Source organism: Mya arenaria, chromosome 17 (genome assembly GCF_026914265.1).
Source record: "Mya arenaria isolate MELC-2E11 chromosome 17, ASM2691426v1".
Lineage (NCBI taxonomy): Eukaryota > Metazoa > Mollusca > Bivalvia > Myida > Myidae > Mya > Mya arenaria.
In genome coordinates, this window is record NC_069138.1 from 44443860 (window position 1) to 44468850 (window position 24991).

General features: G+C 39.3%; 1 protein-coding gene across 1 annotated transcript in view; it reads right to left on the bottom strand.

The window, feature by feature from the left end:
* Positions 1-4230: 4230 nt before the first annotated feature.
* Positions 4231-24991, bottom strand: part of LOC128223890 (lysophosphatidic acid phosphatase type 6-like) — a 43199-nt gene continuing 22438 nt past the window's right edge. The window contains exons 4-11 of the mRNA XM_052933347.1: positions 24866-24957; positions 24098-24256; positions 23262-23338; positions 22797-22897; positions 17136-17222; positions 14101-14266; positions 12757-12892; positions 4231-5090 (exon numbers count right to left, since the gene is read on the bottom strand). Coding sequence (XP_052789307.1) covers positions 5014-5090; positions 12757-12892; positions 14101-14266; positions 17136-17222; positions 22797-22897; positions 23262-23338; positions 24098-24256; positions 24866-24957 — 895 coding nt within the window. The 3' untranslated portion in view covers positions 4231-5013. The remainder of the gene's footprint in view (positions 5091-12756; positions 12893-14100; positions 14267-17135; positions 17223-22796; positions 22898-23261; positions 23339-24097; positions 24257-24865; positions 24958-24991) is intronic.

A 24991-nucleotide genomic window follows, 5' to 3' on the forward strand; every position in this document is an offset into this window, starting at 1 on the left:
TGGTTGGTGTAACCATCTAGCCTGAACCTAACAAAATAAGTAAAACTGACTTGAACAAGGGACATAATCATACAAGGGACATAATCATAACTTGACAATAATTAAAACCAGAGTCATGGGCCTTCCTACAACAACACAAAAGCTATTGCAAAACCCCGATTTTCTTCTCTTTACAGAAAGATATACATAAAAATTGTTAAAATTCATAATCTTATTTATTGAGACCTCGAGAACCCTATTTATTTGCCCCATATTAGGGGCAATGGGGTCGGCGGCGTCCCCATGGGCCTTACAACATTCAAGAACAGTAATTAACTAAAAATTCATCACAGTGTACGTGCAATTACCAAGTTACAAAATATCAACTTTAACAAAAATGTTCAGTTATTTAGTCTAGCAGTACCGTGAAAAGTTCTAAAATAAATTGTTGCTAGGTTATCAACGTCTATATACAGCATGTTTAATAGATCTGAGATTGAAATATTCTTTTTAAATTTAAGCCAATAATATATTATGCTTTTCAGTAAATGTTTGTGTATATTTTGGAAACATTGCACAATCATATAGTATACATCTGCATCTTGTGAACTTTATAACAAATATTTTGCTCAAAGTGTCCAGTCATGACAGTTGGTGCTCACTCAGTGTCCAATCATGACAGTTGGTGCTCACTCAGTGTCCAATCATGACAGTTGGTGCTCACTCCGTGAAATATATTGAAACCTTACAACAGAAGATACAAAACACTAAAAATGTAAGTTTATAATTCAGATAACAAGACTGACATTTAAATACTGAATAATGCTTCACAAAACAATACAAAATTTCTTCAAAGAAATCAATACACTTCTCAGTACGATAGGTGACAGTTTCTATCCGTGATGATGAACCATTTTTGTTTTGTTATTATATAAAGCATAAAACTTAAAAAATATTGAAAAAGATTATATAACACAAGGGGTTACTGAGGAAAACACATTCAAATCAGGTTTTTGTTTTTGACATTTTGCAGCAGGATGTATGCATAAAGAAGGAAGAGTAAATTTTGACACTGGTCCAACCTAGTTTTTGACCCGAGACAAAACATAGGCAATAAAGGGGGTTGTCACAGTGCCAGGCTATATTAGGGTCAGTTGTTACCAAAACTAGGTCCAGACCAAAAAAACATGTGACCCCCTTATATGGTATGACCTAATTTTTGACCCCAGACAACCCATGTTTACACTGGTATGACCTAATTTTTGACCTGAGACAACCCATCTTCACACTGGTATGACCTAGTTTTTTACCCGAGACAATCCATATTCACACTGGTATGACCTAATTTTTGACCTGAGACAACCCATCTTCACACTGGTATGACTTATTTTTTTATCTGAGACAACCCATATTCACACTGGTATGACCTAGTTTTTGACCTGAGACAACCCATCTTCACACTGGTATGACCTAGTTTTTGACCCAAGACAACCCATATTCACACTGGTATGACCTAATTTTTTACCTGAGACAACCCATCTTCACACTGGTATGACCTAGTTTTTGACCCTAGACAACCCATCTTCACACTGGTATGACCTAGTTTTTGACCCAAGACAACCCATCTTCATACTGGTATGACCTAGTTTTTGACCCAACACAACCCGTCTTCACACAGGTATGACTTAATTTTTTATCTGAGACAACCCATATTCACACTGGTATGACCTAGTTTTTGACCTGAGACAACCCATCTTCACACTGGTCATAAATATCATGCTGAGAAATATCCTGACCGAGTTTAAAGAAGATTGGATGAACACTGATGAATTGGTGCAAGGAATAAGAAAAACTTGAACATAGAATTTTGTGTTAATATTTGACTAGGTAACCCAATGTAGGGTTTTAGCTACAGGGTTATGGATGGGTGCTGCACCCTGTCCTTTATCAGTAGCACCCTTCTGTCCTCATGGAGACAAGCATGGGCACCCTTCTGCCCTCATGATGACCAGCATGGGCACCCTTCTGCCCTCATGGAGACCAGCATGGGCACCCTTCTGCCCTCATGGAGACCAGCATGGGCACCCTTCTGCCTTCATGGAGCCCAGCATGGGTATCCTTCTGCCCTCATGGAGACCAGCATGGGCACCCTTCTGCCCTCATGGAGACCAGCATGGGCACCCTTCTGCCCTCATGGAGACCAGCATGGGCACCCTTCTGCCCTCATGGAGACCAGCATGGGCACCCTTCTGCCCTCATGGAGACCAGCATGGGCACCCTTCTCCCCTCATTGAGACAAGCATGGGCACCCTTCTGCCCTCATGGAGACCAGCATGGGCACCCTTCTGCCCTCATGGAGACCAGCATGGGCACCCTTCTGCCCTCATGGAGACCAGCATGGGCACCCTTCTGCCCTCATGGAGACCAGCATGGGCACCCTTGTGCCCTCATTGAGACAAGCATGGGCACCCTTGTGCCCTCATTGAGACAAGCATGGGCACCCTTGTGCCCTCATTGAGACAAGCATGGGCACCCTTCTGCCCTCATGGAGACCAGCATGGGCACCCTTCTGCCCTCATGGAGACCAGCATGGGCACCCTTCTGCCCTCATTGAGACAAGCATGGGCACCCTTCTGCCCTCATGGAGACCAGCATGGGCACCCTTCTGCCCTCATGGAGACCAGCATGGGCACCCTTCTGCCCTCATGGAGACCAGCATGGGCACCCTTCTGCCCTCATGGAGACCAGCATGGGCACCCTTCTCCCATCATGGAGACCAGCATGGGCACCCTTCTCCCATCATGGAGACCAGCATGGGCACCCTTCTGCCATCATGGAGACCAGCATGGGCACCCTTGTGCCCTCATGGAGACCAGCATGGGCACCCTTCTGCCCTCATTGAGACAAGCATGGGCACCCTTCTGCCATCATGGAGACCAGCATGGGCACCCTTCTCCCATCATGGAGACCAGCATGGGCACCCTTCTGCCATCATGGAGACCAGTATGGGCACCCTTCTGCCCTCATGGAGACCAGCATGGGCACCCTTCTGCCCTCATGGAGACCAGCATGGGCACCCTTCTGCCATCATGGAGACCGGCATGGGCACCCTTCTGCCCTCATGGAGACCAGCATGGGCACCCTTTTGCACTCATGGAAACCAGCATGGGCACCCTTTTGCACTCATGGAAACCAGCATGGGCACCCTTCTGCCCTCACGGAGACCAGCATGGGCACCCTTCTGCCCTCATGGAGACCAGCATGGGCACCCTTTCTGCCCTCATGGGCACCCTTGTGCCCTCATGGAGACCAGCATGGGCACCCTTGTGCCCTCATGGAGACCAGCATGGGCACCCTTCTGCCCTCATGGAGACCAGCATGGGCACCCTTGTGCCCTCATGGAGACCAGCATGGGCACCCTTGTGCCCTCATGGAGACCAGCATGGGCACCCTTTTGCCTTTATAGAATGCTTAATACTGTCAAATATTTATTTTGTGTTGTATAAAACTTATAGTATGATTATAAATACATACACACTTAACATAGGATATCTGGCAGTTGATACCTAATATAACTTCAATTAAACACAATTTATAACATGTTCTGCCTAATTCATAATGTTAAAGTTCTTCAGTGCTCAATTCAATGTGCCCTTTTTACCATTAGCACCCTGTCCCTTTTCTGCAGGTGACCCTGTCCCTTTTCTGCAGCACCCTGTCCCTTTTCTGCAGCACCCTGTCCCTTTTCTTCAGCACCCTGTCCTTTTTAAAACCAGGCTAAAGCCCTTAGCCTTATCTTTAACCCGAGGTAACCCTTACTAACATTGGTCTTCAATATCATGTTGACAGATATTCCACCCTAGTTTCAGGAAGATAGAATAAAAACCTCTTGTATTAATGACACGAAAAAATCAGGTTAAAATTGACAAGAATCAGTTTAAAGTATCATTATAGGTCTATAATTCACAAGAACCTTACCAATTCATTGACACACAATAACAGATAACAATCAAGCAAGTATTTCATAAGAAGTTTTTTATGGTTGTATGTTTCTTACAGTGGTCGAAATTAACACAAGCTCACAGGCCCTGCACTGGTAAAATGTCTTCCAAGCTTGCTCAAATTCTGAACTTATATAGCAGGGCTTGTTCAAACATTTGATGCTATTCAATAGTATAAGAATTCGGGCTTGTTCATCCAAGAGTCTAAATTTGATGACTGTAGTTATTAAAACCTTGTTAAGCACGGTCAGAGTTTGCCATTTCGATCTTTTTATTACGGCAAAATAAATATACAATGACCATGACTTCCAAGCATGCTTTATGTTATTTGTCCAATAGTTCTTTTCCATATTTCAATAAGTACTCTAAAAATTAAACAGGGGCGGTATTCATAAAACATCTTAAGTCATTTCCTAACTTAAAGTCATTTTCCTATGTTTAGTATCTTTAATACCATACTTGTGATATGATATAATAACTTTATACTATCTAAAATACTCTTTGTTCATTAATGTAATGTAATAAACACACTTTAATGTCAAAGTCACTGGAAATTTCTTTCAATCTGACTACGAAAATCTTAGGAAATCGACTTAAGATTAGAAAATCGTCCTAAGATTAGAAAAATTGACTTAAGATTAGAAAATCATCCTAAGATTAGAAAAATTGACTTAAGATTAGAAAATCGTCCTAAGATTAGAAAAATTGACTTAAGATTAGAAAATCATCCTAAGATTAGAAAAATTGACTTAAGATTAGAAAATCGACTTAAGATGTTTTATGAATACTGGCTCAGATATTTAGCACCAAAATTACTGCCACATTACTATTGCTCCTAAAGTTCTATGTCTACAAATTCACTAAATGGAGACACTTGTCTACAAACAACTGGCGTCTCTAAAATAGATGTCAGCTTTTATATAGATCTAAATGTCGCCAGCACATTGTTACAGACTGTCAAGAGTGTCATAATGGATTATTTTTCTCTAAATGCCCTCTATAAATGTTCCCTTTGATGAGGACCGGTGTTTCTCTACATGCCAGCTGGCACGTCAGATCGCTCTGAGGTCTCTTCATCTTCCTCTTCATCTTTCTCTTGTTCCAGCATTTCTGAAAATACCCAGAAATATTGGGGATTAGCTTTGTTGCAAAAACAGTTTGGGGTTAGATTGGTAAACAGAAATATTAGGGGTTGTTTTGGTAAACAGGAATATTGGGGGAAAAACTTGTAAACAGAAATATTAGGGGGTAGATTGGTAAACAGAAATATTAGGGTTTGATGGGTAAACAGAAATATAGGGAAGAAATAAGTAGCCAGAAATATGGGGGTTATACCTATAGCTTAGATTGTGGCAAGAAGTATGGGGGTTTTGATTGATGACCAGTAATACGGGGGTTAGATTGTTGGCCAGAAATAAAGGGGATTAGATTGGTAAACAGAAATATTCGGTGTTAGTTTAGTAAACAAAAATATCAGGGTTATATTGATAGCTTAGATTGTGGCAAGGAGTGTAGGAGGGGGGGGGGGGTAGATTGGTGTCCAATAAGATGGGTTAACGATTGACTGGCTACCAATCTGACCCTATATAACTGGGCCAGATATATGGGGGGAAGACTGTAGCCAGATATATGGGGGAAGACTGTAGCCAGATATATGGGGGAAAGACTGTAGCCAGATATATGGGGGGGAAGACTGTAGCCAGATATATGGGGGGAAGACTGTAGCCAGATATATGGGGGGAAGACTGTAGCCAGATATATGGGGGGAAGACTGTAGCCAGATAGGGTTTGCTTTCAGGTCCGAAATATGGGGTGAGATTGGTACCCAGTAATGTGGGGTGAGATTGGTAGCCAGTAATATGGGGTGAGATTGGTAGCCAGTAATGTGGGGTGAGATTGGTAGCCACTAATGTGGGGTGAGATTGGTAGCCAGAAATGTGGGGTGAGATTGGTAGCCAGTATTGTGGGGTGAGATTGGTAGCCAGTAATGTGGGGTGAGATTGGTAGCCAGTAGTGTGGGGTGAGATTGGAAGCCAGTAATATTGGGTGAGATTGGTAGCCAGTAATGTGGGGTGAGATTGGTAGCCAGTAATGTGGGGTGAGATTGGTAGCCAGTAATGTGGGGTCAGATTGGTAGCCAGTAATGTGGGGTCAGATTGGTAGACAGTAATGTGGGGTCAGATTGGTAGCCAGTAATGTGGGGTCAGATTGGTAGCCAGTAATGTGGGGTGAGATTGGTAGCCAGTTATATGGGGTCAGATTGGTAGCCAGTAGTGTGGGGTCAGATTGGTAGCTAGTAATGCTGGGTGAGATTGGTAGCCAGTAATGTGGGGTGAGATTCATAGCCAGTAATGTAGGGTCAGATTGGTAGCCAGTAATATGGGGTGAGATTGGTAGCCAGTAATGTGGGGTCAGATTGGTAGCCAGTAATGTGGGTTCAGATTCGTAGCCAGTAATATGGGGTCAGATTGGTAGCCAGTAATATGGGGTCAGATTGGTAGCCAGTAATATGAGGTCAGATTGGTAGCCAGTAATGTGGGGTCAGATTCATAGCCAGTAATGTAGGGTCAGATTGGTAGCCAGTAATATGGGGTGAGATTGGTAGCCAGTAATGTGGGGTCAGATTGGTAGCCAGTAATGTGGGTTCAGATTCGTAGCCAGTAATATGGGGTCAGATTGGTAGCCAGTAATATGGGGTCAGATTGGTAGCCAGTAATATGGGGTCAGATTGGTAGCCAGTAATGTGGGGTCAGATTGGTAGCCAGTAATGTGGGGTCAGATTCGTAGCCAGTAATGTGGGGTCAGATTGGTAGACAGTAATCTGGGGTCAGATTGGTAGCCAGTAATATGGGGTCAGATTGGTAGCCAGTAATGTGGGGTGAGATTGGTAGACAGTAATATGGGGTGAGATTGGTAGCCAGTCATATGGGGTGAGATTGGTTGCCAGTTATATAGGGTCAGATTGGTAGCCAGTAATATGGGGTCAGATTGGTAGCCAGTAATATGGGGTCAGATTGGTAGCCAGTAATTTAGGGTCAGATTGGTACCCAGTAATATGGGGTGAGATTGGTAGCCAGTTATATAGGGTCAGATTGGTAGCCAGTTATATAGGGTCAGATTGGTAGCCAGTCATATAGGGTCAGATTGGTAGCCAGTTATATAGGGTCAGATTGGTAGCCAGTTATATAGGGTCAGATTGGTAGCCAGTTATATGGGGTCAGATTGGTAGCCAGTTATACAGGGTCAGGTTGGTAGCCAGTTATATAGGGTCAGATTGGTAGCCAGTTATATAGGGTCAGATTGGTAGCCAGTTATATAGGGTCAGATTGGTAGCCAGTTATATGGGGTCAGATTGGTAGCCAGTTGTATAGGGTCAGATTGGTAGCCAGTTATATAGGGTCAGATTGGTAGCCAGTTATATAGGGTCAGATTGGTAGCCAGTTATATAGGGTCAGATTGGTAGCCAGTTATATAGGGTCAGATTGGTAGCCAGTAATATGGGGTGAGATTGGTTGCCAGTAATGTGGGGTCAGATTGGTAGCCAGTAATGTTGGTTCAGATTCGTAGCCAGTAATATGGGGTCAGATTGGTAGCCAGTAATATGGGGTCAGATTGGTAGCCAGTAATATGGGGTCAGATTGGTAGCCAGTAATGTGGGGTCAGATTGGTAGCCAGTAATGTGGGGTCAGATTGGTAGCCAGTTATATAGGGTCAGATTGGTAGCCAGTTATATAGGGTCAGATTGGTAGCCAGTAATGTGAGGTCAGATTGGTAGCCAGTTATATAGGGTCAGATTGGTAGCCAGTTATATAGGGTCAGATTGGTAGCCAGTTATATAGGGTCAGATTGGTAGCCAGTTATATAGGGTCAGATTGGTTGCCAGTTATATAGGGTCAGATTGGTTGCCAGTTATATAGGGTCAGATTCGTAGCCAGTAATATGGGGTGAGATTCGTAGCCAGTAATGTGGGGTCAGATTGGTTGCCAGTTATATAGGGTCAGATTCTTAGCCAGTAAATGGGGTGAGATTCGTAGCCAGTAATGTGGGGTCAGATTGGTAGCCAGTAATATAGGGTCAGATTGGTAGCCAGTAATATAGGGTCAGATTGGTAGCCAGTTATATAGGGTCAGATTAGTAGCCAGTTTTATAGGGTCAGATTGGTAGCCAGTTATATAGGGTCAGATTGGTAGCCAGTTATATAGGGTCAGATTGGTAGCCAGTTATATAGGGTCAGATTGGTAGCCAGTTATATAGGGTCAGATTGGTAGCCAGTAATATAGGGTCAGATTGGTAGCCAGTTATATAGGGTCAGATTGGTAGCCAGTAATATAGGGTCAGATTGGTAGCCAGTTATATAGGGTCAGATTGGTAGCCAGTTATATAGGGTCAGATTGGTTGCCAGTTATATAGGGTCAGATTCGTAGCCAGTAATATGGGGTGAGATTCGTAGCCAGTAATGTGGGGTCAGATTGGTTGCCAGTTATATAGGGTCAGATTCGTAGCCAGTAATATGGGGTGAGATTCGTAGCCAGTAATGTGGGGTCAGATTGGTAGCCAGTAATATAGGGTCAGATTGGTAGCCAGTAATATAGGGTCAGATTGGTAGCCAGTTATATAGGGTCAGATTAGTAGCCAGTTTTATAGGGTCAGATTGGTAGCCAGTTATATAGGGTCAGATTGGTTGCCAGTTATATAGGGTCAGATTGGTAGCCAGTTATATAGGGTCAGATTGGTAGCCAGTTATATAGGGTCAGATTGGTAGCCAGTAATATAGGGTCAGATTGGTAGCCAGTTATATAGGGTCAGATTGGTAGCCAGTAATATAGGGTCAGATTGGTAGCCAGTTATATGGGGTCAGATTGGTAGCCAGTAATATGGGGTGAGATTGGTAGCCAGTTATATGGGGTCAGATTGGTAGCCAGTTATATAGGGTCACATTGGTAGCCAGTTATATAGGGTCACATTGGTAGCCAGTTATATAGGGTCAGATTGGTAGCCAGTAATATAGGGTCAGATTGGTAGCCAGTTATATAGGGTCAGATTGGTAGCCAGTTATATAGGGTCAGATTGGTAGCCAGTTATATAGGGTCAGATTGGTAGCCAGTTATATAGGGTCAGATTGGTAGCCAGTTATATAGGGTCAGATTGGTAGCCAGTAATGTGGGGTCAGATTGGTAGCCAGTTATATAGGGTCAGATTGGTAGCCAGTAATGTGGGGTCAGATTGGTAGCCAGTTATATAGGGTCAGTTTGGTAGCCAGTTATATAGGGTCAGATTGGTAGCCAGTAATGTGGGGTCAGATTGGTAGCCAGTTATATAGGGTCTGATTGGTAGCCAGTTATATAGGGTCAGATTGGTAGCCAGTTATATAGGGTCAGATTGGTAGCAAGTTATATAGGGTCAGATTGGTAGCCAGTTATATAGGGTCAGATTGGTAGCCAGTAATGTGGGGTCAGATTGGTAGCCAGTTATATAGGGTCAGATTGGTACCCAGTAATGTGGGGTCAGATTGGTAGCCAGTTATATAGGGTCAGATTGGTAGCAAGTTATATAGGGTCAGATTGGTAGCCAGTTATATAGGGTCAGATTGGTAGCCAGTTATATAGGGTCAGATTGGTAGCCAGTTATATAGGGTCAGATTGGTAGCCAGTAATGTGGGGTCAGATTGGTAGCCAGTTATATAGGGTCAGATTGGTAGCCAGTTATATAGGGTCAGATTGGTAGCCAGTTATATAGGGTCAGATTGGTAGCCAGTTATATAGGGTCAGATTGGTAGCCAGTTATATAGGGTCAGATTGGTAGCCAGTTATATAGGGTCAGATTGGTAGCCAGTTATATAGGGTCAGATTGGTAGCCAGTTATATAGGTAATAATAAAGCAGTAAAGGGAATTATCAATACAATTTGCACTTTTTGTAATGTTCTTGGAAGAAACCACATTCCTTATTTATTGCAATAACAACAACAACCCCATCTTTGTTTACAGAAAATAGTGACAGCTTTCCTGGTAAACAAGTACAAACTGTGAGTTAAAAAATGCATACAAAGATATAAATGTCTACTAGAAGAAGTGGCCAAGGTGTCAAGATGTTCACACACACACACAGGCTCACTGGTCTTATTGACAGTTCCATATCACATACACACACAGGCTCACTGGTCTTATTGACAGTTCCATATCACATACACACACAGGCTCACTGGTCTTATTGGCAGTTCCATATCACATACACACACAGGCTCACTGGTCTTATTGACAGTTCCATATCACACACACACACACACAGGCTCACTGGTCTTATTGACAGTTCCATATCACATACACACACAGGCTCACTGGTCTTATTGACAGTTCCATATCACATACACACACAGGCTCACTGGTCTTATTGACAGTCCCATATCACACACACACACACAGGCTCACTGGTCTTATTGACAGTTCCATATCACATACACACACAGGCTCACTGGTCTTATTGACAGTTCCATATCACATACACACACAGGCTCACTGGTCTTATTGACAGTCCCATATCACACACACACACACAGGCTCACTGGTCTTATTGACAGTTCCATATCACATACACACACAGGCTCACTGGTCTTATTGGCAGTTCCATATCACACACACACACACAGGCTCACTGGTCTTATTGACAGTTCCATATCACACACACACACAGGCTCACTGGTCTTATTGACAGTTCCATATCACACACACACACAGGCTCACTGGTCTTATTGACAGTTCCATATCACACACACACACAGGCTCACTGGTCTTATTGACAGTTCCATATCACACACACACACAGGCTCACTGGTCTTATTGGCAGTTCCATATCACACACACACACAGGCTCACTGGTCTTATTGACAGTTCCATATCACACACACACACACAGGCTCACTGGTCTTATTGACAGTTCCATATCACATACACACACAGGCTCACTGGTCTTATTGACAGTCCCATATCACACACACACACAGGCTCACTGGTCTTATTGACAGTTCCATATCACACACACACACAGGCTCACTGGTCTTATTGACAGTTCCATATCACATACACACACAGGCTCACTGGTCTTATTGGCAGTTCCATATCACATACACACACAGGCTCACTGGTCTTATTGACAGTTCCATATCACATACACACACAGGCTCACTGGTCTTATTCACAGTTCCATGTCACATACACACACAGGCTCACTGGTCTTATTGGCAGTTCCATATCACACACACACAGGCTCACTGGTCTTATTGGCAGTTCCATATCACACACACACACAGGCTCACTGGTCTTATTGACAGTTCCATATCACACACACACACAGGCTCACTGGTCTTATTGACAGTTCCATATCACATACACACACAGGCTCACTGGTCTTATTGACAGTTCCATATCACACACACACACACAGGCTCACTGGTCTTATTCACAGTTCCATATCACACACACACAGGCTCACTGGTCTTATTGACAGTTCCATATCACACACACACACAGGCTCACTGGTCTTATTGACAGTTCCATATCACACACACACACAGGCTCACTGGTCTTATTGACAGTTCCATATCACATACACACACAGGCTCACTGGTCTTATTGACAGTTCCATATCACATACACACACAGGCTCACTGGTCTTATTGACAGTCCCATATCACATACACACACAGGCTCACTGGTCTTATTGACAGTTCCATATCACACACACACAGGCTCACTGGTCTTATTGGCAGTTCCATATCACATACACACACAGGCTCACTGGTCTTATTGGCAGTTCCATATCACATACACACACAGGCTCACTGGTCTTATTGACAGTTCCATATCACATACAGTTGTGTACATTCCTATAGTACTTTCCCTGAAAATTTGCATTAAAAATAAATTCATCCTAAAAACTTATTTGCATTAAGTGAATGAAATACCCTGATTTGATTCCAATATCTGCTTCTATTTCTATGACAGTTAATTGAGTTATTTATTTCACTAGGGTGACAATATTCGCATTGTCCTGGCAACTGGCAGTCATTTTGCATGAAGCGCTCGTTGTTCATCATATATGTCATTTTTTATTGCATTCCTGGACCAGTATTCAAAATTGATCTTATCCTTAGACATGCCTCAGTGATTCCATTCAGCCTATTGATCAGCTAAATATACAGGCCTATCAAAACACTTAGTTACTAATCTTAAATTTAAGTTCAATCTAAGTTGCTTATTTAATACTGCCCCTGCACTCTGATTGGACAGCATAAAGTTGTAACACCAATGGAAAAAGACATTTCAAATAATTAAATTCCACTTCCTGTTTATAGACTTAAATGCCGAAAATGGATTTCTCTTAATTTTACTTTATATTATGAATTTAAAACAGAAGAAAAATATAACAATACTGATTGATTGGTATTTTCAATGCATTTGACAAAATTGCCCCTGAGCGTTCCCACTGCATGAAGGCAAAAAAAGAAAGAATTAATCTTTTACTGTACTTTTAAACTGATGAGTGATACCTTAAGATTAACCATTGTTTTTCTTACTAAGTGGGAATATGAAACATTTTATCAATAAACTCGTGAAGAGTCATCCTTTAGGAAGCACAGAATACACTCATCTGCATACATGTTTTTAAAACATATTCTGATTGGGGTAAGGGCCCAAAGAATTGTGAAAATAGCAAGGTCAGTCAAGGTCATTTCTGAGAATGTGAACATCCAGTTTCTTCCAGGATGATGATATACTTTACCTTTTGCTATAACCTCTAAGATGTTAGAGTCACATATTTTCTTAAACTGTGACTCGTCAATTGCGTACGACTGCATGGCAGCCTTGAACTCTTCCAAGGGACATAACACATGGGTGCAGCCTCGAATTGTCACATCCTGGAACGAGATTATGTGTGTATATTGTGCCATACATGTGAACTCTACCGACGGTAGGTAAAATATACCGCTTTTGAGACCCTTCTAACGCCATACCACTTTCCCGTCGAAATCTACTGTTATTGAAAGCTCTTTTAAAAAACCTCAAAATTCTATGAAATTGACCTTAAATTTTCTTTTAAAAACCTCAAAATTCTATCAACCATGCTAAAAACCATATTAATCTGTCACTTTAAAGATCATAGTGCAATAAACAACTTGTCAAATCACTTCACACTCGGCCGAGATTGTTGCTAAGTTACCAGTACGGTACAAAAGACCACTAATCAGCATTCTTTGTTAATTGACATCCTACTAATTAGCATTTTTGTAAATATCGAAGACATTATAAAACTATCAAAACAATAAAGAAAACAACATTTCCAAGGTGTTATTAATTATCTAGTGTTTAAATTTTTACAACATTTTGTCGGGAAAATTGACATGTACAACTCTGCAGCCGTCTGCACTTACACTCCGACCTGTTTTGGCAGTCAGATTTAATTTCTTTAGCAGCTTATCTGAATATAAACTTGTTTTTACAAGTCAGAGTTAATAATCCTTCTGTTTCTCAATCAAACACTGACATTTGACAAGTCTCTTAACCATGACGTATTTTATGCATATTTTCCGAGAATATAAAAATAGTAACAAATATCAAGTTTTTGTTTCCATTGTTTCAATCATTGTTTTTGACTGAAAATTAAAGGAATTAAAAAGTCTACTGCTTTTGAACCAAAACTACTGCTTTTGAGACCTAAATCTACCTCTCTGTCATTGCCAAAGGTTCACATGTCTGATTGTACAAGGGTGCTTTGCTCAAACCAGGAGCTCTTGAGAGCTCTAAGAACCAATCCTATGCAATCTATATTATGGTATGTTAGCAGAGAGACCTTTGTAATTTCCCACTCTAGAAGTACGCTACCTTATGGAAAGTGGTTTTTTTATTCCTGTTGTTAAAATATGAAAATGTAAATGAAAAAACAGTTGAGCTAATATAATCACAATGTAACACCAACAGTACAACTGTCCAGACAGACAGTGCCAAATAAAGGTATATGAGAAAATGGTGGTAGAACAATGTCCCTAAAAAGTTTTTATAGGACACTCCTTTAAAAATATGTTTCAACATACTTCAATGAAATTAGTATAATCTAACCCTGTATTACCTTTCCATTATAAGACACTCGTACAAACTTTTGTCCCCGTCTATTTTCGTACAGTTCAAACCTCACGTCTGAACCAAATGGAGGCCACGTAAAGTCATAAACGTCCAGCGTTCCGAGTAAACCAACAAGGGTGGAGTCGTGACACGAGAAAATGTACAGCTTTGTTCTGAAAGATATAAAAACTATTTGATACAACTAGGGTTTGATAAACAATTTTTGGTTATTTACACCCGAAGGTCCCTTTTTAATTGTAAAACCTATATTGTGTATTGGTGCCGATATATGGGGCTAGTGCTATTCTGAGAGTACTGATATGGTTCATATAAACTTGTGTTAACAGATCTGTGTTCTTAACTAGTCTGTTGCTAACTTTTACACCCTTGGAAACCAAGAAAAAAAATTAATATTATTTACTGGTTGACTTAAAGACTGCAATACAGGGTTCCCCCTGGGTTCTAAAAAATTGTCGCCACTTTTTCGCGGGGGGTTAAGGGGGCCGCGATAGGCCCCCTTATGGGTCCAGGGCAGCGCCCTTGTGGGGGCCAAGGGGGCGAAGCCCCCTGAAGCTCATGGGGTTTAAGCATTTTAAGAGCCTTAAATTGCATTTAATTAGCACATTGTCGTGCAAATCATAACATTTTGTTGTACATGAAGCACAAGATATTAATAGCAAATTGTTATTCTGTTGACAAAATTCATTGTATATGGACTAGTATATAAATAAAAAAATATTGCAAAAAATGTGACATAAACATCAATATGTTGATTTCAGTCTAATGCCTGCATACAATAAAAGAATACATTTGTGAAATTATGAGATAAATTTAAAATAAATGGAAACTCAAAGAAATATACATTGTCAAACTAGGGCCATAACTTTCCTAATAGAAATTTGTCTACCTACTCCTTACTCCAGCCAACATATTAGAAGCCTTATCAAATGGGGTTTAATCCTATTTATTTGATTTCTGTTATTCTTTTTGACACTTTTTGAACTCTTAGAATGCTGCATTTATAGCAATTACAAATTGCGACAAAACCGAAAGCAAGTCTATTTTTAGCGCATAAACATCATTACGAAATTTGCATATCACGTGACTTTCCAACAACATAAAATTCTACGATTTGCATATTTAAAACTAACACGATAATTACGCAACAAGGCTGTTGAGCTAAATATTAAAATTGTTTGCTAATAAGAGACATAACAGTTAAAGGATGTCATTGCTTGTCCTTGAAAGCAATAAAATTCTGCAATAATTAGCGAGGTGTTGACTGGGCCGTGACTGCTTGCCTTAATTATCGGATTAATTTTTGTTGTCGCACCAGCAGATGCGCTTGATTTATGACAGTGACAGAATCGATTATCATGCAGGCCGCATGGTCACCACTTACGTCATTTTAAGAAAATATTTTAGAAAAAAATCGTTGTCGCCATAAATTCGCCAAACTTGAACAGTTGTCGCCACTTTTGCGATTTTGTCGCAAATGGCGACAATGGCGATCGCCAGCGGGAACCCTGCAATACAGTAATTATATTCATGTGTAGATGCTTCGCCAAATAAAACAGCACTTGACCATGAACATTATTTTTCATGTGACCTCTAATACAGATGGAAAAGACATTTATCAATCTTCAGGCCCCAATTTCTCGAAACTTCTTAAGCTTAACAGGCGTAAGTCACTTATTTTAAATAGCCAAAATACATACTTATAATGGATTTTGATAAATGAGAAATGGTTTCTTCTAATTAGCATACAGATTTTTCTTATATAATTTATAAAAACTCTTAAAGAAGTAAATATAACGCATATTATAGAACAACAAAAATAGTGAGTTTAGCTTAATCCTGTTATAGGGGACTTAAGAAGTTTCGAGAAATTGGGGCCTGGTGCTCTAGTAAATCTCTTACGATCGAAAAGGGTCGCCAACCTGAATATACGAGGGTTGTTCGTAAAGTTTGTGGACAGGCTTTGTATTTTTAAATATCAATATAGTTATTTAATGTTGAAGTAACTTAAGTGTCACCTATTTCAGATCATTTTAGAAACAGGTTGTGTAGATATGACCATATTGTATTTTAGTTTACGTTGCTAAGAAAACTTATGGTAAGGAACATGAAGTACATTGAAAAAGCTTCGGGTCATAAAATACTTAAAACATTGTTATTCGTACATAATATAAAATTCATCTCAAACACAACTCAACATAAAATTGATATTTAGTAACTCGAAAACCTCTTGAAACATTGTACAAAATTAGAAAATGATCATAAACGGTATAAGAATAGAATGGGATTGAGAATCACATTGGTGAAATTGACGTTTAACACAGAGCAAATATCCTTGACATGAAATGTTTCACAGTTTATATTATACAATTACCCATTACATCTGATTGTTCATACATTTGATAGGAATATGCATGTTTTCTCCAAATTAGGTCTAAATTCCATCCAATTTCTGGCTCAAAACAAAGGTTCCTGGCATTTTAACAGTTTCAAAATGCACCTTAGAGGGTTTTTATCATCATTGTGCAACTTTAATTTAATTTGCATTATAATACTGGAGATAAAAGGAGAAAACAATCCGAGAATGTCATATAAATGACTATTAATTGATCTTAATAGTTTCATGATATGAAATGATGAAGAAAATTTACAATAAGATAATGCATAGCTATAATATGGTCATATTACCATCTATGAAATATATTGCATTTCTAATTCCCGATGCCATGACGTGTCAAAGTGCTCTGTGCCGAAAGGGATGGTTGTTAATAGAAATGCTTCTCATCATCATTTTTTTAATGAAGTTTTCATTTGATACTTCTTCACAATAAATTGAATGACATGTTATATTGTTTACATTAGCAATTGTGGGAGTGAACTTGCTCCTGTTCACAAACCACGCCGTGGGTGAATTTAGATTTTGTCCTGGTTGTTTGTCTAAATACGTATATATATATATATATATATGTCAATGAAGACGAATTTCACATGTATATGATTTGCCTCTTTTGCAACTGTACTCACTTGTTCTCATTCATGTTATCAATGTTGTCTGTCAGCATTTTGACTAAAGGACCAGTAGACAACTGCATGGCTAAATCTCGCCAGGCTCTGAAATGAAAATGAAAAAGTTTCAAACTGCTTCAAACAACTATGTTAAATACAAGTACAGGGATTTCGTTTATTATATTACAACAAATTAATGGTTATTGATCTGCAGCCAATTCTAAACAACTTTTGGCTAGTTGACTCATTAAAATGGTTTTATTTGTTAGTGGTTATTATTGGATAAATATTGACAATCAATTTTGGATAAATTTGACCCAATAAAAAAGTAAACTGTGTTTATACAAATAGCTTCTAATGAGTAATGTACTTGAGACTCATTTCTGCTCTACTCTACCAGTATCAAAGTCATTTCATACTATTTTCTGATTCTTCTAATTGGTAAATGTATGCCCAATGACTTATCGCATGCCTAAGGACTTATGGCATTTCCAAGGACTTATCGCATATCCAAGGACTTATCACATGCCCACGGACTTATGGCATTTCCAATTACTTATCGCATGCCCAAGGACTTATTGCATGTCCGAAGACTTATCACATGCCCTAGGACTTATGGCATTTCCAATTACTTATCACAAGCCCAAGGACTTATCACATGTCAAAGGACTTATCGCATGTCAAAGGACATAGCACTTCCAATTACTTATCACATGCCCAAGGACTTATCGCATGTCAAAGGACTTATTGCATGTCAAAGGAATTATCACATGTCAAAGGACTTATCGCATGTCAAAGGACTTATCACATGTCCAAGGACTTATCACATGTCCAAGGACTTATCGCATGTCCAAGGACTTATCGCATGTCAAAGGACTTATCACATGTCAAAGGACTTATCGCATGTCAAAGGACTTATCGCATGTCAAAGGACTTATTGCATGTCCAAGGACTTATCGCATGTCAAAGGAATTATCACATGTCAAAGGACTTATCGCATGTCAAAGGACTTATTGCATGTCCAAGGACTTATTGCATGTCCAAGGACTTATTGCATGTCAAAGGACTTATCACATGTCCAAGGACTTATCGCATGTCCAAGGACTTATCGCATGTCAAAGGACTTATCACATGTCCAAGGACTTAGAACTTCCAATTAATTATCACAAGCCCAAGGACTTATTGCATGTCAAAGGACTTATCGCATGTCAAAGGACTTATCACATGTCCAAGGACTTATCGCATGTCCAAGGACTTATCGCATGTCAAAGGACTTATCACATGTCCAAGGACTTAGAACTTCCAATTACTTATCACAAGCCCAAGGACTTATCGCATGTCCAAGGACTTATTGCATGTCAAAGGACTTATCGCATGTCAAAGGACTTATCACATGTCCAAGGACTTATCGCATGTCCAAGGACTTATCGCATGTCAAAGGACTTAGCACTTCCAATTACTTATCACATGCCCAAGGACTTATCACATGCCTAAGGACTTAGAACTTCCAATTACTTATCACATGCCCAAGGACTTATCGCATGTCAAAGGACTTACCACTTCCAATTACTTATCACATGCCCAAGGACTTATCACATGCCTAAGGACTTAGAACTTCCAATTACTTATCACAAGGCCAAGGACTTATCGCATGTCAAAGGACTTATGGCATGTCAAAGGACTTAGCACTTCCAATTACTTAACACATGCCCAAGGACTTATCACATGCCTAAGGACTTAGAACTTCCAATTACTTATCACAAGCCCAGTCTTCGACGTAACCCACTCGACCATCGACCGAGTCGAGCTGTTTTCCGCTCGGTCGAGTGAAAAAATCAAGTCACTAGCCCGACCTGTCAAGTGATTTTTTCCCGAAAAATAATTATCCGAAATGTTTTACCTATCGGTATCCATATCTGTTACAACAGGCTACCTAGACGCTTATTGAAATGCGCTTAATAGACGCTTGCACTATGACTGGTTTACCGCTATTTGTATCAGATCGATAATTCAAAATGTAACATTTCGTGTACTTGAGGGACGCTTGAAAAATTGAGAACGGGATACAGTCTATTCGTGTAGCTGTCATTTCTTCACACTGAACGATGTCGCTTCTACGTTATTTCGAAGGAGCTTCCCCGAAAAGAAAGGCTCCTGGTGACAAGCCTGATGCTAAAGAGGAGGTAACTAAGGTTTACGAACAGGCAAGAAAACAAAAGTTCCAGTCATTTTGGACTGTGAACAGGCCATGGCTTTGTTACAGTGATGGTATTATGACTTGTAGCATTTGTAAACAGTACTCCCCAACCAAAAACAATGCTGAATGGATGGTAGGTTAAATAAAGCAAGAATTGATATGGTCATTAAAAAGTATATGAAACTATATGAATCAGGGATGATAAAATTCCGGATTAATCCGGAATTCCGGATTTCAGGCCTCACGGATCGATTTTGAGATATATGTAAATCCGTTGAGTTTTTTCTAGGGAGGGAGGGGTACAGGGAGCGATTCGAGCTATGTTCAAACAATATGGGTACGAAAGGTGAGTTTTCCGGAAGTGTAAATCCGGAAATTAACGAACACATTTACGTCTTGCCAATCGAGCTATATGATTGGTTAAGATAGCTTCGGGTGATTACGGAAATTACCGATCGGACTAGAAAACAGTATCCGGATGGTTCGTATCCGAATATGACAGACGACGAAGATTAATAAACGAGTATTGGAAAAACACGACCACCACCAACTTCTAAAAACATTGATTCGTCGATTAAAAGGTATATTTGTTATTTAGTTTTAAGAGAAATTGCCGAAACGTTATTTTTAAAGTTAATAGAATGTGTTAAAACTAAGAAAGGCTTTTTGCGCATGTACTGATGTAGCAATATTTCGGACATTCCGATTCGGATTTTGTTATAATAAATGATTTTTATTTTACAAATTTTATTTGGCCGATTGAAGTTTACGATGTAAACCGTTTCTTTAATGTTCTCATAATATTTGAAGCACTGTTCTCAATAAGAAGTGGCTGTTGACCATAATGGAAGGTTCAAATGAAAATCACTATCCCCACCCCTGACACATTCAAGGTGGCTGTAACAACCATTTAGCATTAGATCAGCGAGCAGTGTTTTTATCCTTTTACCAGTTCACCAATCACTTTTTATCATGTTACCTAAATTGTGTTCTCTTTTATACCCTAGTTCTCACTTTTCTGATGTGATTTGCCTCATCAGTGTTCTATTTTTTTCACTAACAAGCCGGTGCACACCGTTCATGTCAGTAACACTCGGAAGAGGGGTTGACATTAAACTGAGATAGATAGATAGATAAAATTGGGTTGTTGAAAATTTAAAGAAAAAATGAATTAATATTTTGTAGTAGTAATATATATTAAGTAAGAGCAATCAGTTTATTTTCTATTTGAGACAGTTCAACAAATCTTCTTGAGGACCCAGTTTGAGTGAGATTTAATTTCTATAGTTGTAATTTGTATTTCCAGGTATGTTGATGGTTCCAAAAGTCAGGGATGAACAGACTCCTCAGCCAGTGCATCCGGTTATTCCTGTCAATGACCAACAATTCAATTCAGATGCCATGATTCTTGGATTTATGGCTGAACATGATATCATATAAGATGACTTCCGGAGAGGCAAGCCATTTCAATGATAAAATTGTTGAGGAGTTAAGTGATACTTGGTGTGTGCTACTGGACACCTGTAAAATCATGAGGAGAAAAAATCCGGCTTGGAGACCAGAATACATCAACTTGTCCCTCACCTCATAGACATTGATGGTGACACAGCCCGCCATGTCCACAACGGTTACCCTGCCAAAGCATTTACAGTCCCATTTGGATATTACTTGGAATTCCGAATAATTATTAATATAATATATATATAATAATTAATAATATTATATTCTCATCAAATGTGCAGATAATGGAATAAATACTCTTATGTCTGATCTATACAATTTGAATAAATAACACTTTACAATAAACATTTGCAAGCTTGATATTTGATATGTTGTTCATCATTATTTATCAAACATCCCACAGTATAGACTATTCATACACAGTCATTTGATCATAGCCAGTTGAGTTTTATGGGAAGTGGACAACTGACCAAAATGTCAGGTACATGTCTTATGCCTGTGACTTAATAAGGTAAAAAAGTAAATATAACTTTGTTCAAAGACAAAGGTGTTAAACTTCACTGCTAAGATTCCTGATAATTGTTCTGATTGCGGAAGTCTCCTGCTGGACATAATTATATCTACCAAACCGAAAGGTGAACTCCTTGGACACTATTCTAAGACAAAAAAGGGTATTAGAAACTCTGAAATACTGAAAGCTTCGGGGGGCTTTGCCCCCCTTGTCCCCCCACCAGGGCTTTGCCCTGGACCCATCGGGGGCCTTTAGCGGCCCCCTGAACCCCACGCAGACATTTTCAGGATTGGCAACTTGGCCCTGTTATCATCCCTGATGAATTCAAAAGCATGACAAACAATAATTGAATAATCTACATGTTTAATACAATGTACATGTTCACAATTTCAGACCTCTACTCCATCTGGCTAGACCCAAGGAGATCATCACCCTTGCAGACTCTGATCTCGACCAGGCAGATGAGATGGATCAGGCAGATCTCAGTTACAATATAACTGTTTGTACTGAACTTTACAATAATTATTAAATACTATTTTCGGTTATTTTGACAAATAAATTTTATGCCATTTCATGCATTACTTTTAGTCAACTACAACATCGCTGGTGCCAGAGAAGATGATGTATGATGGAGACGATAGTGACGGAGAAAGCGACTGCGAGATGTCAGAAGACCTTGTGCTTTCATTGTTGATGGAATACAGTAGAGATTAAAATGAGAAAACAGTTTACTGGTGTTATAGCTTTATTACCTTACACATATATTTAAATATCTCTGTTAAAAAAGTTATTTTGGTTCGGGCTAGTGAAACCTGTTTCGGGCTAGTGCTTTTTCCAGGCTGCTAGCCCGACTGGGCTAGTGCTTGAAAAAAAATTAGTGCGAAGACTGCAAGCCCAAGGACTTATCGCATGTCCAAAAACTTATCGCATGTCCAAGGACTTATCGCATGTCAAAGGACTTAGCACTTCCAATTACTTATCACAAGCCCAAGGACTTATCACATGTCAAAGGACTTAGCACTTCCAATTACTTATCACATGCCCAAGGACTTATCACATGCCTAAGGACTTAGAACTTCCAATTACTTATCACATGCCCAAGGACTTATTGCATGTCCAAGGACTTATCGCATGTCCAAGGACTTATCACATGTCAAAGGACTTATCACTTCCAATTACTTATCACAAGCCCAAGGACTTATCGCATGTCAAAGGACTTATCGCATGATCAGTGACTTATCGCACGTTCAATTACCTATCACATGCCCAATGTCTTATCGCATGTCAAAGGACTTAAGTATATTTGGTTTAGGTTAACAATCCCTACCTACATAATAGGCTCCGACCCTAACATTATCATAGTCTGTTGGTAAAAAAAATAAAAAAAATCTAAGTGTAATTTTTTAATAATTATGTAGTTTTAAATCTTTAATATTTTTATGTCTGATCTTTATCAGCGAAAAACAGTCCGTTTAACATAAATCAATTTTTACACAAACTATTTTCTTACTCATGCTGTCCACAGAAGGAGTAGTACATGACTTTACTGGCGTTGAGCTCAATTTCCCGTCTCATTGAATCAAGACATTTCACTCCGTGCAGGCCGTGTGTCTGAAAAGCAAGAAAAACAATGATCACAAGGAAGATCACTGCATTGGAAAACATCCGTACTGAGGATGTCTGAAAATAATAAAATAGTGTCAATGTAAACATTGACTGCTATTTTTTTTTAATCAACAAGCCTGATTTCATCGTCTGTCTGGCTACCTTAACAGATTGTTTCCTAGCCCAGGCCTATTGGTTATTTGGCTACTGTTAATTTTGCCACTTTTTCTGATTTTGATGGCTAATATATTTGATTTTAAATAGGAATTGATCCTTGATGAACAAGTTGTAGTAACAGTTCGCGGTCAATTGGAAAGTGAACAAGCTTGCCTGGTGGTCAATAACAACAAGGGAAAAAGACAGGGGTTACCTCCCTTGCGACTAGGTCATCTCGTATATCGATGAAGTTGATCTTATGTTTCTTCGGATGGTCAGGCTCCGTTATACCTGAAACAAGACACATATAGGATAATTAGGTGAACTAAAATTTTCGTAGTCAAATAAAAAAATAAATAAAAATAATATATATATATATATATATATATATACAGCTAATGTATTTTGAATCAAATCAATAAAAATAAAGTATTTCAGATATTATGAAGCGATTATATAATATGTTAAGTAAGAAACTTCACTTAAAAAATGACTTAAGTGAATGAATACCACCCCTGGTCATTTGTGATTACAATCTAAAGTTTTAATGTTTGGTGAACTCACTCAATTTTGACTGAACAAAAATTATAAAGCTATTGCAATTTATATTTTTGTTTCTTATTTTTATTGAAATTGGTCTAAAATGAAATGATTATTTTCAGGCCAAAAGAGCTTGATTGTAATGTTATTTTCGGTATGTCTTATATGTTGTTTTTTTCTACATATTAAACCCACTCCAATGAACTCGTACTAATATTGGGTCAACGAGCACCTTAATTCACATAATTGTACATAGGATGCCTTACACTTTAACAAATTCTCACCTTCAACATAAAAATATTACTGATTTTTTTTACAGCTTGATTGTGATAGAAGCTGACAGCTTATATAATCATTCCATCTCCTGGGTAGAAACCAGTACAATGTCCATTTTGAGATGCCATGAGAAAAACCCAATGGTGGTGATCAAATCCACAATCTCTTGGGTGAAAGGCAAACACCTAATGTGACCACTAGACCACTCTCACCTTTTCCTTTCTCATAGCTTACCTAAACATTGTTCCACTCTCCACCTATCCTCCTTAATGCCAGGTATGTCTCCCCCGTGTATCATAGCCGCATGGTTTATCTGCCGTAGCGTGCGACACACGGCTGTCCGCGGTACGAGGGGATCACACTCGCTCTTCTCAACATGGATGACTAGAGGATCTGTAGTGCAATACATTTTTAAGGTTATAGACCACTAAATAATTTTTTTATATTGTTATATTCTATAGTTAATTGACTAGCTTGCACACAAAATATCACTGACTACTTGTGATGCACGACCCACATCCATATATGGGGAGAAAGTTCCACTTGTGTACTGATGAAGAGGTTTAATATTTTATTAATTCAACAAAATTTTCGAATACAGATTATGACATTTGAATACCAAAAATATTCGAATATTGGTTTGCATCTCTAGTATTTAACATTTAAAATGACTTAAACTTGACTATGAAGTGTGTGTATTATTTAAAGTGGTCCAACAGATCAAGGCCATGATAAAATACCATGGGCTACTGGGATCCATGCAAGGCAATGAAAATATCTATGAAAGTTAAAAGAAAAAATGTTGCTTTTTTTATTCACAGAAAAAATGATTGTATGAACTATACAGTTATACCGTTCAGCACATCTATGTATTTACCTCTATCTGACCAAATATTCTAATTTGCAAAAAAAAATCATAAACAATTATTAAGACATAACACATTTGGTTAACAGACTACAGTTGTTATGTATATTCCAATAAAAATGAAAATATGAGACTACCTTCCAGTTTGTTGAGATTTTCCCGCCCAAACAAGCCCACCAACACACATCGGGCTGTCAGTATGGTCCGGTTGATGTTTGTGGAGCGTACACTGCAATAGAATATTAATGTTTCATGTACAGTGC